Source organism: Pseudomicrostroma glucosiphilum (genome assembly GCF_003144135.1).
Source record: "Pseudomicrostroma glucosiphilum strain MCA 4718 unplaced genomic scaffold BCV69scaffold_12, whole genome shotgun sequence".
Lineage (NCBI taxonomy): Eukaryota > Fungi > Basidiomycota > Exobasidiomycetes > Microstromatales > Microstromataceae > Microstroma > Microstroma glucosiphilum.
Genome location: NW_020289924.1, coordinates 1 through 14,610, shown reverse-complemented (window position 1 = coordinate 14,610; position 14,610 = coordinate 1). Strand labels below are relative to the sequence as shown.

General features: G+C 55.4%; 6 protein-coding genes across 6 annotated transcripts; 4 read left to right on the top strand and 2 right to left on the bottom strand.

Annotated features, from left to right (window-relative positions):
* Positions 1-425: 425 nt before the first annotated feature.
* BCV69DRAFT_284245 (glycoside hydrolase) lies at positions 426-2,124 on the top strand. The gene is made up of 2 exons (XM_025492976.1): positions 426-1,444; positions 1,514-2,124. The coding sequence occupies exons 1-2, from the start codon at positions 654-656 to the stop codon at positions 1,851-1,853; spliced, it is 1,131 nt and encodes a 376-aa protein (XP_025346250.1). The 5' UTR covers positions 426-653; the 3' UTR covers positions 1,854-2,124.
* Positions 2,125-2,483: 359 nt separating this feature from the next.
* On the top strand, positions 2,484-4,029 carry BCV69DRAFT_278297 (hypothetical protein; the record flags this gene model as incomplete). Its single annotated transcript, XM_025491200.1, has 2 exons — positions 2,484-3,088; positions 3,159-4,029. 2 exons carry the CDS (start codon positions 2,484-2,486, stop codon positions 4,027-4,029), a joined length of 1,476 nt encoding a protein of 491 aa, XP_025346249.1.
* Positions 4,030-4,190: 161 nt separating this feature from the next.
* BCV69DRAFT_44253 (hypothetical protein) lies at positions 4,191-5,181 on the bottom strand. Its single transcript, XM_025495282.1, has one exon. It carries the CDS (start codon positions 5,019-5,021, stop codon positions 4,509-4,511), a length of 513 nt encoding a protein of 170 aa, XP_025346248.1. The 5' UTR covers positions 5,022-5,181; the 3' UTR covers positions 4,191-4,508.
* A 2,023-nt stretch (positions 5,182-7,204) lies between these two features.
* Positions 7,205-8,838, top strand: BCV69DRAFT_278295 (L domain-like protein; the record flags this gene model as incomplete). The annotated part of the gene is made up of 2 exons (XM_025491199.1): positions 7,205-7,669; positions 7,780-8,838. 2 exons carry the CDS (start codon positions 7,205-7,207, stop codon positions 8,836-8,838), a joined length of 1,524 nt encoding a protein of 507 aa, XP_025346247.1.
* Positions 8,839-9,875: 1,037 nt separating this feature from the next.
* BCV69DRAFT_300423 (hypothetical protein) lies at positions 9,876-12,206 on the bottom strand (the record flags this gene model as incomplete). The annotated part of the gene is made up of 1 exon (XM_025494459.1): positions 9,876-12,206. The coding sequence occupies one exon, from the start codon at positions 12,204-12,206 to the stop codon at positions 9,876-9,878; it is 2,331 nt and encodes a 776-aa protein (XP_025346246.1).
* Positions 12,207-13,160: 954 nt separating this feature from the next.
* BCV69DRAFT_300422 (oxidoreductase) lies at positions 13,161-14,069 on the top strand (the record flags this gene model as incomplete). The annotated part of the gene is made up of 1 exon (XM_025494458.1): positions 13,161-14,069. One exon carries the CDS (start codon positions 13,161-13,163, stop codon positions 14,067-14,069), a length of 909 nt encoding a protein of 302 aa, XP_025346245.1.
* Positions 14,070-14,610: the final 541 nt, after the last annotated feature.

Here is a 14,610-nt window from a genome sequence, read left to right as displayed (position 1 = left end):
ATGGACGAGGTGGCAGAGTCAGTGAGCGTACTTACGGCCTCTTCATCCTGTCTCCCCCTTTACCGTTGCTCCTCTTCCTCCTTGCTTCAGTACCCAAGACTTCACCATCGTCCCTTTCCCATCTCTGCCCCTTTGTCGCTCTTTCCATCTCCATTGCCCCACTTCACTGCTCTTCACGTACGCACACATTCCCTACAGCGCTCCGACGCTCCGTCCACTTTTCTCTATCCTCCACCCGCAAACAACACAAGCATCTCAGAGCCGCGCTCTAGGCACTACCCTACCATGAGGTCTTTCGTCACCAAGGTAGCCCTGCTTAGCGCCACGCTAGCAAGGCTTCTCCCCGCCGGCCGAGCTATGCCCTTTGTACCGCCCTTCTGGAACGAGAGCACCATGTGAGTTCGCTTGAGTGGGTCAGCGTTGCGCTCAGCCTTTGCAATAGTCGCTGACACGCTATTCTTCCGCCTTTTCCCCCCTCCGCCAGTGACCTCAACGACCCAGATGTGACTGTGACCTTCTTGGATGATCCAGGTCACGAGCTCTTCGTCCGGTCTATCGACGATCAGGAGGCAGTCGGCTTTGCCAATCTCACCTTCTACTCTCTCAAGCAAGACGAGGAGCAACAAGCGGAGAGTACCTGTGCCGTCAGTCACATGGCGCGCTATGTGCCTGTGATGAATACGGAGAATGTCCTGGACGAGATCTTCTTGCAATCCTACTTTGGCCAAGGCGCTATCACTGGCGTCGCCAACAATGCCGCCGCCAAGTGCCCACCCTACGATCCTTCTAAATTCACTCGCAAGCCCCTTTCTGCGCAAAATTGGTGGGACCGCCAGAAGAGACTCGACTCAAAGGCTACGAAGAAGCTGGGGGACTCTCCTCTACAGCCGCGAGTACCCAAAGCTCCCCGTTGGGTCAATTACGCATGTTGTGGAGACAAGGATGGCGAAGCTCCACTGCCCACGGCCAAAGAGCTGGGACCCATCAACGTGCTTAACCTCGGTTTCCTTACAATCAGGCGCCCCGAAGGGGATCTTGAGAAGTTCTTTCAGCTCTCAGTAGCCAAACGCAGGCAGTACATTCACTCCATGCATCTGGCCGGCATCTCAGTCATCATGAGCACCTTTGGCGGCGACGACACCCCACCCGTGATGAACCACTTTGATCCTGTCGCGATCGGCAAGCTCCACGGCGAGATTGCCAAGGAGTCCGGCTTCGATGGCATCGACATTGACTGGGAAGACATCGATGCTGCCAATCTGCAATCTCATGCTGCCACTGGCTGGATGGAAGCCTATGTCAATGCAGTGAGATCGGAGATTCCCGTCGGCAAGTATGCCCTCACGGCGGCTCCCGTTGCCCCTTGGTTCACCACGAACACCGACACTTACTGCTCTGGCATGTATCGGACCATCGATCGGAAAGTCGGACATCTGCACGATTGGTGAGTACGGGACAGTCAGAATGGACTCAGCCACTGTTGATCTGACCATAGTCTTGCCCTCGACCACAGGTACAACATTCAATTCTACAATCAAGGACGAGGCACATACAGTACCTGCGCAGACATTTTGACAAAGAGCGACGTAGGCGAAGACTACGTGCATAGCTCCGTCTTTGAGATCCATGAGAAAGGCGGCGTAGACCTGCAGAAGCTGGTGATTGGCAAACCCACCGAAGGCCGAGCCGCTAGCGGGCACATCCCAGCTTCCCTGATCGCAAAGTGCGTAGTGCAAGCCAAGCACAAGGGGTGGAAGGCGGGGGTGATGACCTGGCAGTGGCCTGACTCTGATGCGCAGTGGTGGAAGACGATCCGTGGCAAGGCCTTTGCCGCAAGGGAGAAGAAGGAGTAAGGGGGCCTCTCGCTGATTGCCGATGCCATCGAGGCAGCAGCCGTACGCTGCCTATGGTCGCCCGAGCCGAATGGCAGCCCATATACCAACAGCAAGTACTATTTCAGCCAGCTGCAGGCCTATGAGCCTGATCTCATCGTGGTGGCCCAGGCGGTCAATCACGATCCACATTCGTTTCTCGGACCATAGACTATTACCCAGATCATGTCAATGTCTGTCTTGTTCCTGTCCATGTACGTACTACTAACGAGTAAACAAGACCTTGCCTCGCTCGTTTGAGTCCATCCTCGACCTTCCTCGACCTTGTCGTCGAGGTGGCTAGATGAGCATGTGTGTGTGCGTGTGTGTATCTATCTGTGTGTCTCACCCCACGTCAGACGCAGGCCAGGCGCGATTTCTTGCTCCGCCTTCCGTTGAAATTTTCGGAAAGATTGACTCCACACTTGGCGTGGCTCCCCTTCCGCTCGGCCAGGACCCTACTCCCGCAATCCTCCCCACCATTCTACTCGTTGCATCCTGTATTCCACCTCTGTAGCTCAGAGACAAGCTCAGAGCTTGCAATTGGAGCCCTCTATCTGAGATCACCCGTCTTGTCATACCTTGCTCTGACGAGGATAGCCAGCCCCCGCGATGACTGGCCCAACTGCAGTCACTCCCTCTCCACACGACCTGCCGGCCAATTTCGCCTATCATCCTTCCTACGACGAGGCGATCAGCTACATCGCAGAGTCCGACGATGTTTCAGCACTGGAGAGTAGCCAGGACATCGACTGGCCCACCCTCAAGAATGCCATCAAGGCAAAGATCAGCGACATCCTAGCCGGCTTTCCAGAGAATCCAGAGCCCCTACTGCACCCTGCTGCAGTCAGAAGTACAACAAACGGCTCAAGCGACGCTTCTACCTCGACATCACAAGGTGCAGCTACAGCTCTGGCCTCGCGCTTCTCTAGTGCTGCTTCTACCTCCCGTAACGGTAGGACAGGTCCCGGCTTCGCTGATGACTCCTCCTCATCCGACGAGTCGGATTTGCTCGAGGACTCGAACTCTGCCCTCATCTCTGGACCCAGCGCAGGGGGAGAGGGCGATGACTCTACCAATGGAGTCACATCCACCTTCATGGCCGCCAAGACTCGTCCGCCACCCGAGAGATATGGCAGCTGGGGACGAAGACTCAGCAAGGAAGAGACGGCCAGGGAGAAGTTGATGGTGTTCGGTATGCTCGACGAGTTTGACACGTGAGTGAAGTCGCACTGGAGCGGGCGTTGATCCGAGTGTCCGAACTGACATCTTGTGAACTCCTGCCAGATCACCGCCATTTACCATTCAGCGTCTCTGCGAGCTCTTGCTGTCTCCCCAAAGCTTTGTCCGATCGGGTCCCAAGTTTCTCTCGAGTCTATCAAGAATTCTGGCCATGACTGCCTCGCATGCAGACTTTCCTCCCGTATCGCCAGGTACCGCTCCGACTGTAGCCAATGGCGTTGGAGCATACGACAGGACGAGCGGCATGGTTGGCCCTCCAAGCCCTAACAATGAGCCCATCTTCAGCCCAATTCCCTTCTTGAGAAGGGCGAGCAAGGAGGCAGAGGGCGATGAAGCGGCAGCCCACTTGGAAGGAAGTGTGCCTCCGCTGCACCTAGACAAGGATGAATTGATGGAAGGCTTCAGCAGTACCACTTCCGATCATGCTGCTCCTCTCCTCTCCGGCGCCAGCTTGGGAATGGCAGGCGGTGGGGCTGCAGCGGCAGGCTCGTTCTCCCCTGAGCCTGTGTCTCATGCACCGCCTGTCACACATACCGCTCAGCAACCTCCCATCGACTCTGTCGACCATGCTTCGGCAATGCCTCCTGCGACGACAAGTAGTGCTGGCAGTACAGGGTCGATGCATGTACCACTGGGCGTACCCACTGGCAGAGTGGACGAGCTGGACCAAGTCACCTCCTCGGGAGCAGCTATGCAGAGTACAGGAACATCATTGAATGAAGAACAGGCGACAGATGCGGAAGCGAAGGGGGATGGACGAGAGACGCTGCATCGCATGGATGGGAGCGGCACGGTGCATCCCTTGAGTAGCACCACCACGGTCCCTTCCGCTGGCGAAAGCGAAGAAGAGGCACGGGCGATGAAGCGGTTGAGAAGTCGAGACTCAGAACAGGAGGCAAACGAGGTGCAGGAGTAGCGATGCACACGATCTGTAACAATAGAATTCGTATACCAGGGCGTGAGCGATGGAGAGGTGATACAAGTGTGCGTGTATTAGAGTGACGAAACAAAGGGGGAAGGCCGAAAATACACATGGAGGATCTTTTGACCGCTTGAGTGACTTTCACTTCTTCGTGAGTCCGACCTGTCTATTGGGTCAGGCAGAGAATAGCGCTGATACTGTCGCTTTCGTCCGCACCTTGAGTACTGGCGTCTCCGGGGCGCGTGCACTCAGACGTCTGGTCGCTCTCCTATTGTAGAGAGCGCCTGCCAATTTCTCTCGATCGTCGTGTGGTGGGCTCGATGAGAACTTCGGAAGAGCGACTCCTGGAGTAGTCAACCTCGTAGCATTGGTTGTGGGCCATTGTCGTATTTTAAGGAGATTCGAGGTCGGTCCTGGTGAAGGCAAGGGCGCGAGGACAGAAGGCCTCTTGAAGCTCCCGAAAGACGTGATGTTCAGGAGTCTTCAGCACGTCGATCACATACGACATGATGTCGAGGTCTTCCAGAAAATCGGGCTGGTAGCGTCGTTCCAATGATCGGCTGATGTACCACATTTGTGAGACTGCTACTGCCACGACGGACAAGATAGACAGTGGCGCCTTGAACGTCTCGAGCCCGTGCTCCATGGTATTCGGGTACGTCCTGTCGCCCGAAGCCTCTGTGAGCGCCTGGTACGACCGCGGTGCCTTGCCGTTCAAGATCGTCATAGGACTGAGCTCGAAAAAGTCGATCTGGTACTCGTAGTGAGGCAGGAATACCGTTCCGATCGTCTCCTTCGAGACCAGACTTGTTTGAGGGGCTGCTCCCAGCGAGGCTGCCATGCTCCTTGGGGGCTATCAGCGCCTTGTCTTGCAAGAGCATCCTCAAGCACCTGCACGAATTGTACAAGTTCGGCGCGGGTGGGTCGAACACTTGCTCGTCTGGCTTTGCCGTCAGTGAGGTGCCTGTGGATGTGGTGGCCGCCATTTCGTCCTTTCTCGCAGATTCATTGGCGAGAGCTCCATCAGTTGCAGCCACAATGAGTGGCCATGGCAAGAGGGTTTGAGCTGAACAGAAAATGAGGCATCAAAGTGCGCACTTCGTAGCGATGCGACATCGTAGGCATAGCGAGGGCTTTGACCTTGGTACGATTGCAATTGAAGCACTTCTCCGCTGGCGGCTTCTTGCGACCCGTTAGAACTGGCCAGAAGTTCTTCTCTGCTGGCCCCAGAGGCAGGAAGCTGATCCAGGCCTTCTTGACGAGGAGGCGTTTGTCCACTCCTTTGGCAAGGAGGACCTCAGCTGGATGAGCTTGAATCAGAGCCTCGCGAGCAGTATCCAGCGAATTCATCTTCTTCGGAGCCCAGAGCCTTCCATTGGTAATGCCAGATTTCTTCGTGAGGCATTTGTGGGAGTTCCCTCGTTTGTTCTCCTGTATGACCACCCAACTCGGTCTGATCGATCTCAGGCTTAGGGCTGCTTCGCTCGAAGGTGTCTAAGAGGCTGCCATGCTCGCTGGGCGGGCTATCACTGCGCTCACAATGCTCTGACTTGCGCGAGGGATCGCCTAAGCCTTGCGACATCTCCGACTTGGCCCCTGAATAGTCGTCCCCCGATGTAGACGGAGTCTTGCTTTGTGACGTCCTCGATTTCTTACTGTCTTGCTCACAAAGTGCATTTGCGAGACGGCGACCACGATCACCGACAAGACTGACAGTGGGGCGTAGACCTTCGCAAGATCTCTTTCTAAGGAATTAGGGTACTTGCGTGGCCCTGGCATTTCTGTCAATACCTCGACGCCGGATACACCTTTGGTTGGGCAGATCGTATCTGCTTCCAGATTGAAGATGTCGAATTGATACTCGAAAGACTGCCACTGCCTAAAGCCAGCGTCTACCTTCCGCGACCAATTGTCACTGATGAGCTGGTGCCAGTCCGGCTGCCAGCCAGAGGCAGTGCAATCTAAAGCGACTGCTCTTCTGAATCTCTGCTCCTCTTGCGCGAGCCCAGCTTCCAATGCCCGGACCAGATTATGGAGGTCTTCTCGCGTGGGCCGCAGAAGTGCTCTTCTAGTGTTGCCATCTATGAGGTGCAGATACAGGTTACCCTGGAGTGGAAGGAGGTTTTGCGGCGATATCTTCCCCTTCGTCCGGTCAGAAAGTATCAGTCCCATGACTTGAAGCAGCATGATCTATCAGTGAAGGGCAACATGCACCTCGTCAGAGGGGGATCTCAAAGCTTTTGTATTTTGCGAAGGTGCTTAGAGGTCACCAATCGTCAGTAAAAACTCACAGCTTTCGATAGCACATTAGCATGTTGAGGCTCGCCCGTGACATCGTGAAGTGTAGCGTTGGGTGAGTGTGTGATAGCCTCGAGAGCTGGGGCACCATGATTGGTCTGACTGCATATGACCCGGTCATATTCGTCAGGTAGACTTCTCTTCGTCTCGAGCTCGGTCTTTAAATTGGCTTGATGGTAGGAGTGAATTTCATTGTCGTCTTGACGAGGGTAAGCTCGAGGTACAAGAGTTGCGTCTGACATCTGTCGTAGTGCTTTATTGACGGCACTTGGTGAACGGGCTGTATCTTCAAAGATGGTCAAGCGTCCTGTCCCTGGGGACAATACGACCTTGATGGTCAGACGCTACGCCTGAAAGTATGATCTTGCGAGGCTTGTCAACTGTGTATCAATGATCAGTCTTCAGGTGGTGCACTTGTATCGATGCGTGTGGAGATGCGCAGGAAGGTAGGGAGGAGAGGAGAAGAAAAGAAGAACGGAATCCTACTTTGCTACCGTCGAAGGGCGGTTTGCGCGACAGAGAGACACCCCGAGAGCAACGCACCGCAGCCTTGAGAGCATCTATGTTGAGCCCGGTCGACCCAGGCCGGGTTTTGTCCGTTCCGTTCCGTTCCTTTTTCCCCTTTCCGCGTCTAGATGTGGTGCCCTCGCGTTGAGAAGGCAGCTGCGTGAACGCCAGTCTCCACAAGCCTCCGCCTCGTTGCACTTCATCCTTCGACTTTTGGCCGGCCACTATTCTCCGTTGTGATCGAGCTTTGTGGGGGCGGTAGATTGCGACACCTTGGGAGGAACTCTCCGCAGATCTGCGGCCTTGCCATTTCCACAGCAGATACCGACCTCGGCGGCAAGCATATTCGAATCATTTCCTGAGCATGTCGGAAGCTGTGAAGGCAGCCTTGGCCGCACGTAGGGCAGCTGCGAAGCTATCCTCAGCCAAGTCCGCAGACGATGATGCCCTCATTCAGCCTTTCGGCACGCCAAAGAAGAAAGGAGAAGATCTGACGGCAGGGCAGACAGCACCTAGCATCGATGAGTCGCTTGCTTCGTCCGACCTTTGGATATCCCAACGTGCAGAGGGCGAGCTTCTCTTCAAGAGCTGCTGGACCGGCAGATTGAATCTTTCCTCGCGCCAGCCGGCTTTCAGGACCCTCCCGCTTTCCCTGTTCACCTTGCTGGATGCCGATGCACCTCAATGGTACGAAGATGGGTCGGAAAAGATCGGGGAAAGAAGGGCGTGGTATGAGAGACAAGATCTACAGACGCTGGCGGCCGCAAACGGCGAGCTGCAAGCGGTCGATGATAGGCTGGCCGAGTTTGCCAGCTTGGTTCGTTTAGATGTGAGTGCATGATGTCGCTCTTACCAGAGGAGCGAGGACGGCTGAACTCCCTTTTGCTCTCCCAGATTCACAACAACTGTCTCATATCGTTGCCGCCATCATTCTTTCAGTTCATCAACCTGACTACCCTCAACCTATCGCGGAACGCCTTTACCTCTTTTCCAGTCTGTGTCTGCTCTCTCGACTGCCTGATTGAGCTCGACCTGTCTTACAATAAGCTCGAGACACTCTGGACAGACGCCCAAGTCTCCACTGCGAGAGAACAGCGTCGGGACTGGGACAACGAGAACGCGGACGAGGATGGGGGCATGTGGAGTGGTCTTCTTGCACGCCCCGACAGTCCGACCAAACGGCAACGCCCCGCCGCCCCCGTTGGCCCAGAGCTTTACCAGCCCATGCGATCGTTGCGTTATCTCAGACTTGCACACAATCGCCTGGGTAACGCCACCCTGGGGCTTCCCGTGCCCGAGGGGTCTGGTACGCCCACTCCGTATACGTGGCCGCCCGCTCTGCTGGAATTAGACCTCAGTGACAACTTCATCAGGGGTCCTCTTCCTCTCACTTGGCTGGGACAGCTTAGAGACCTCTCGCAGCTATCTCTCGGTGGCAACCGTATCAACGACAACGTATTTGATCTGAACGGCGACCGACCTATCCAGTCGCGCTCGCCCTTTTCGACACCTTCTCTCTTCCCCACACTACGAGCGCTTGATCTCCAACGATGCGAGATCGATGATCTGCAACACATTGAGCAGATGTTTGGGTCTAATCGCACGATTTTTCCAGACGGACGGACACACATGCTTTCAGCTACATCGATAGAGTCACCTGCTCCCGCCTTCGCCGTACAAGCCAGACAACTTGTACGCATTTCGTCAGTCGATGCAGCCCCTCATGCCGAAGGACCAACAAGACTGCTTGGGCTTGTTTTGGACGGCAATCCGCTGCGAGGCGAGAACTTCAAAAGGAAAGGAGGCACAGGTGGCATAGGAGCAAAAATCAGTCACAATGGCTCCGAGATATCCGTGCAACCAGCCCAACTTGCTGGACGGTCCACCGGTTCAGCAGATGGAGACAGGCCCCCGCACTTCTCCACCGGCCTTCGAGGTCGACGTGGCGACGGAGTCAATCGCACTGGACTGAGCGACTGGGACGGTACCATTCCCTGAAGTGCTCTGAAGGCATGTACCGAAGACGCTACAAGCGCTGATGGCGCAGCTCACCATGACAAGGGGTGAGCGTATAGTCGACGAAAGCAACAGCAGCGCAGTGCTGATTGTGGTCCGAAGGGTAGTAGGACAGTTTCACGCTCGCAGACAAAGCCTTTGCGACAGGCCAGACAGACGCAGTCAGCTTCGCCTCCCTCGCTCGCTCTGCGCCTATCTTGCTGCCGGAAGGAGCAACTCATTTCAGAGATTGCTTACATTTCAGCGATGGCGGCGAGTGAGTGCGACCTCTTTTGCTACGGCTCACCACGACGTGATCACATCCAGGAGTCGCAATCCTTGCTTGATGTAGATGGAAGCTAGACGAATGCCTTGGAGCGCATGTCATCCGCAGCAGCAGACCATGGCGTCGGCTTCACGAAGTGTCGGCACCTTCGACAACAAGACAAGAATAGACATAAGTGGAGCATGAGCTATCAGGGACCGTCTCTGCGACATCTCCTCCCACACTTCGCATATGCGTATATCGCACGTATCGTCTGAAAAACATCTACCGCTCTATAAGAATTCCTTTTCAAAGACATTGAGCCTCTGAGCCGCTTCGTCCTCAGCACCTGCGAGACTGACGATTCGTACTTTTGGTGATATATGGAATGGTGCATGAAGGACATGAGTGCTTTGCCACGACAACTAGACACCTGAAAGCCATCACCACGCTGTCGTTGTCCCAGAGCCGACTCATCCATCCATCCATCCATCCATCCGAGCGCGCCTCCGCTGACACCTAGAGCACCTTCGCAGTCCTGTTCAAGATGCTACAGGACCCGCTCTCGATGGCGCCATCGGCCGCCGCTCGAACCGAAGAGAGAAGGAGGGATGTGCTGAGTGCCTGCTTCTGATCCGAGGCAGGCACTCAGGCCATTGCCCGATCGCCATTGTACCTTTAGCCTTTATCTCTCTTCTCCGAGTCAACTCATGCCTTCGCTTCTTCCCTCCTCTCCATCCCATCCGAAGTGTGTTTGTCGCAAGGTGTTGGTTGGCTATAGTGCCCCGATGATGCGCTCGCTGGCCCATCGTTGCACCATCTGCTTGACTTTGCGGGCTTCGGAAGCAAGGAGGGAGTCTCCTTCTCGCCCGTCCTCGACAATGACAGCGTCAGCAAAGTCGACGAGCCAAACATGAGGCTTGACCGCAGCCCTCAGGAGGCTCAATGGTAACTCCGTGAGCTCAAGTGCGAGAGCAGAATGGCCTACTGTTTCGTCATGCTCTCTTGTTCTGCGTGCTGCGGCTGCAAAAGCCCTGTCACTCAATTGCATCCGGGCCTGAGCTTCCCGTATCACAGGGCGCAAGTCCCAAGCCTCCAATGTCTTTGCGTGCGCGAAGGGATCGCCTGAGCTCGTCGAGGCAATTTGCTTCCACTCAATGAGTATGTTGGCTGTGCTGGCGTCCCCATGGTAGACTCGCTGCGCGTGGAATGCCTCAAAGGCTGCCTCGACCGCGTGACAGACCTCGCGGCCCCACAGATCTTTCTGCTCCTGGAGCAACGTTCCTATCGGCGCAGCACGCAGGTATTGGAGCATCAGCTTGAAAGAGCTGGACCGGGGATATTCGTCGGGGGAGACAAGACCAAATAGCCGCGGTATGAGGATGCCTTGGAGATGTTTGCAGTGCTGGAAGATCCGAATCTCCTGTTCGGTTCTTTTCCGAATGCCTTCGCGGTCCTCCTCGCTCACGGGGGGATCGTCTGCCTCTTCGAATCTAGGCTCAGGCAAAGACGATCCAGACTCTGGCATGAGAGGCACTCTCTGAACCTTCATCAAGGCGAGGCAGTCATTCGCGCCCAATTCAGGTAGGACGCCGAACGCGGGCCGACCTTTTGACTCATGTGATGGGACCCGTGCCACGTGACCTTCGAGATGATCCCTGTCCACCACACAGCGATGAAGACCAGCAAAGGTCCCGCCCAGAATAGGCCCAAAGGTACATACGTAGGACTTTACGAGCGGCAGGCCTTCGGTGCCGCTGTCAGTGGAGTCTTTGCCTGAGTGTGCAAGCTTTCCAGAGCTACCTTTGGCCTCGGGACGTCTAGTCGATGCGATATCATCCTCTCGACGCTTGCGAATGTGCTTCTCCGAGGGGCCACGCTCATCCTGGTCTTCTTCGCGAGACCGAGCAGTCTTTGGCTTTGAGTGCTCAGTCTCTTGCAGACTCTTGGCGGGCTCTTCCAGGCCTTCAAGCACGTGTAAGATCCAGCCCAGCAGGAAGAAGACTGAGTTTGGCATTTGCTCCAATCGAAAGGCTGGAGACACTTGCCCAGAGAGCCCAGCCCTGCTCCCATCGTTTGCCGTTGCACAAGCCTGCTGACCCTCGCGGACATCACAGTATGATCCCGTTGGAGAAAATACGACTTGAGCCTCTCCACGATTCGTCTTGCTCTTTTCCAGCCTGTAGGGGAGCAACAAACGACCCCAGTCTGCCGCCAACAAGCCGTCTTGACAACCGGCCGCCAGTGACTGGGAGCATAATTGGACGAGTGCCTTCAGAACTTCACTCTCGTCGCATACTTTTCCTGTTGCCTGCTGCTGGAAGGGGTCATGACGAGTTCGAACGAGTTCTCCGACATTTTGAGGGCTGCAAAATGGCTTACTGTCGATGGTCGCAAGCACTTGAGCTCCCAAAGTGACGTAGAAGTCAGCGTCCGCAATGGCAGCGGCCTTGGCAATTCTAGAACACGCCTTCAAGCGGAATCCGTCTGCACGGTGTCGGGAGACGATGCGGATCTCGCTATTCAACGACGTTGGCAGCAGTGAAATGAATGGCAGTCCGGTGCGCTGGGCTTCGGCCTCCTTCCACCGACAAGCTTCCTGGCCGAGCTGAATGAGCGTCTCCGTCAAATACAAGGTTCTTCGCTCAAATTGCCAGTTGAAGGGCACTTTTCCCGTCCCTTGATCTACTACTATGGATGCCGCTAGCTTCGGCGGCGCAACAAGTCTGTGTCGCACAATCCGTGCTCGCTCGGGGTCTTCAGCCAAGTAAGCATCTATGACGCTGGAAAGCTCTTCCAATAGTCGAGAAGATCTGGCCCAGATGCTCGTGTGTGAGTCTGTCTCCAGACTGGATGACACGATGGTAGAATCTAAAGCTCGGGCCTTGCTGCCGGATCTAGTATGCGTCAAGGTTGTGTGGGTCTTCGAAAGATCATCTTCTATCGCAACCCAGTATCCAAAAGCTTGGTCGTTGCGACAAGCTGCCATGGGACTTGCAATACGCCCAGGTTCCGGCGACAGCCAAAGCTCCTCAGGACTCCCGGAATTGAGAGTCGTTGCGGTGGACTCGCGGACGGTGAAAGTGCTGCCTGGTGCTGGCACCATGACGAAGACCGCTCCATCAAAGACGATTGAGACCGAGAGATGAATGACGACGTGAGCATTTGTTTGTGCGGAGAGTCGTGGAGAGTTGGTAGGATGTGTTGTTTGTATCTGCGTGTGTGTGTCTTTGAGAGGGAGTGTTTTCGGTACGTGCGGGCGTCGGAACCCAAATGCGCAGCGGGTTGGCTATGAGGGTAGCAGGATGGTATGAGATTGTGGTAAAAAGCAGTGTTAATAGAAGTGGTGGTAAGGAAGACAAGGTGGGTTTTGGCTGCTAGCAGCAATGGCGATACAAGAAGGCAAAGGCACAGACGGAAAGGAAATTAGGGTCGGAGCGGAGGCTGCTTCCACTGCCACTCCGCCCGCCACTCTCGCACGGCCCTAGACAAAACTCTGATTTGATGTCTTTCTTCCGCCTCCTCCCCACACTAGCTCCTCTTCCGCGCTGCCGTCGTCCCATCAATTGTGACGTCTGTAATTGTAACTTCGACTCTCGTAGCCTAGCTCCTGTTTTTCTGCCCCATCAGAGCAGCCTTGGGTATACACCCACGTACCAGCAACCCGTGGCCCGAACAGCAGGGTACGAGCTCAAGTGCGTCCGGATCCCCGTCTTTGCCATCTCCTTTCGTGTTCGAGGCTCTGTCTGGTGTTCTCTGGCGATGGCAACCAGCAAAATCATTCCTGTACTACTCTACGCTAGTCATATGCAACAGCAGCGGATCGGCTTTCTGGATCCGGCTAAACCAACAATAGCGTACTCCCAAGCGGGTAAGCTGATTAGCGGACTCCCAAGCGGGTAAGCTGAGCTTCTCAGCTGGCCTGTTCAGTGCAGCTCAGATGACGGCGGCCCAAGCTTGCAAGAGCTCAGCACATAGTGTGCAAGCTATACCTCTCTCTCAAACTTTTCTCCGGAAGTGGTAGGGCGTACAGCGACGAACCACACGTCGATATTCCATCATGCTCGTCTTTGTACTTGGCGCCACTGGCGGTATAGGCCAAATGCTCTTGCCCGAGCTCGTCCAGCATGGACATCAGGTGCTTGCCCTCGCGAGATCAGACGCGTCTGCCGCAAAGATCAAGACCTTGGGAGCTGACGTGGTACATGGAGATCTTTCGGATGCTAGACTGCTCTCCGACAGTGCCAGCAGGGCCGATGCTGTGATCAATCTAGCCTTCGACGCCTCGAGCCAGGCTGGCATGGTCGAAGCCGCCATGCAAGAAGCCCGCGCCATCGAAACTCTCGGTGCAGCACTCGTGGGTACACAGAAGCCGCTACTGGTATCGAATGGAGCCCTCACCTATGCCTTCTCGGGCTCTGCTGGCCTTATAGACGAGGACTCACCCTGGCCTGTCGGAGGCGAGATGAATCCTCGAGCTTCTGGTCTCAAGGCTGCACAAGCTCTTGCTGCTCGAGATGTCTTTGTCGCGACCTTTTTCTTTCCTCCGTCTTGTCACAGAGCCGGTGAGACGGGCCTGATCCCCATCTTGATGGATCACGCAAGGAAGAATGGATTTGTCCCCTACGTAGGAGACGGCTCTCAACGCTGGCCTGCCACACATCTTCAAGACATTGCTACTTTGTTAAGACTACTCATCGAGGCTCCCGCGGGCCAGCGGCCCTGGATGAACAAGCTCCACCCCATCGCGGAAGGTGGGGTCGCATGGAAGGACATATCTACTGCGATTGGCCAGGCTCTGGACTTACCAACGAGGAGTGTCAGCGCACAAGACGCCACGGATCTCTTTGGGTTTGTCGGCAGGCTCATCAATATTGACGTGCCCGTCAGCTCCACGCAGACAAAGGCAGCCTTCCAATGGCAGCCAAAAGGTCCTTCATTGTGCCAGGACATCGAACAAAACTATTGAGAGGCCAAGGGAAGATGGAGTTGAGCAATGGAGGGAGACGGCTTCTTCCCATCACTCACTTCTAGGAGCCGTTTCCTTGCCAACCTCATGAGATCATGTAGGAGGTCGTCGATGACACGAAGCTTTGATTGAGCGCTCATATCCCCACGGGCTGTCATGTCTGCTTCTTATCTCGCATTATAGCACGAATAGAGTCATGCACCTACGCTGGTAGTTTGGCATATGTGTGATCTCGCATGATGACCACCGAAGGGAAGGTCTTGATGCAAAGCTGGTACTTGTCTTGTGGGGGCCAACGGCGAGAGGAAAGTGGGTGTTGCTGCTCTCGAAAGGGTTGCAGCGTCCGTAAGTGCCTTCTGTGTTTGCGAGTCGTAACTGGAGAATGGTAGCGAGCCAAGTCAAGAATTCGCGAGGCAATGGAAGCACGACGAGGGCAGAGAAGTCGGAACGCAAGTCCCGCAATGTTTCTGTTCGCTTCTGGTGGTGCTTGGCTGGTATTGGTGGTCTCTTTGCGAGGGTCTAGTATCGGGTGGGTGGCTCT

What these genes read in the sequence shown, in the direction of transcription:
- BCV69DRAFT_284245 (XM_025492976.1), top strand. Translation starts at nt 654, where the DNA reads ATGGCGCGCTATGTGCCTGTGATGAATACGGAGAATGTCCTGGACGAG. An exon ending in GTCGGACATCTGCACGATTG is followed by an intron (nt 1,445 to 1,513) that starts GTGAGTACGGGA and finishes CCTCGACCACAG; the next exon opens with GTACAACATTCAATTCTACA.
- BCV69DRAFT_44253 (XM_025495282.1), bottom strand. Translation starts at nt 5,021, where the DNA reads ATGGCGGCCACCACATCCACAGGCACCTCACTGACGGCAAAGCCAGAC.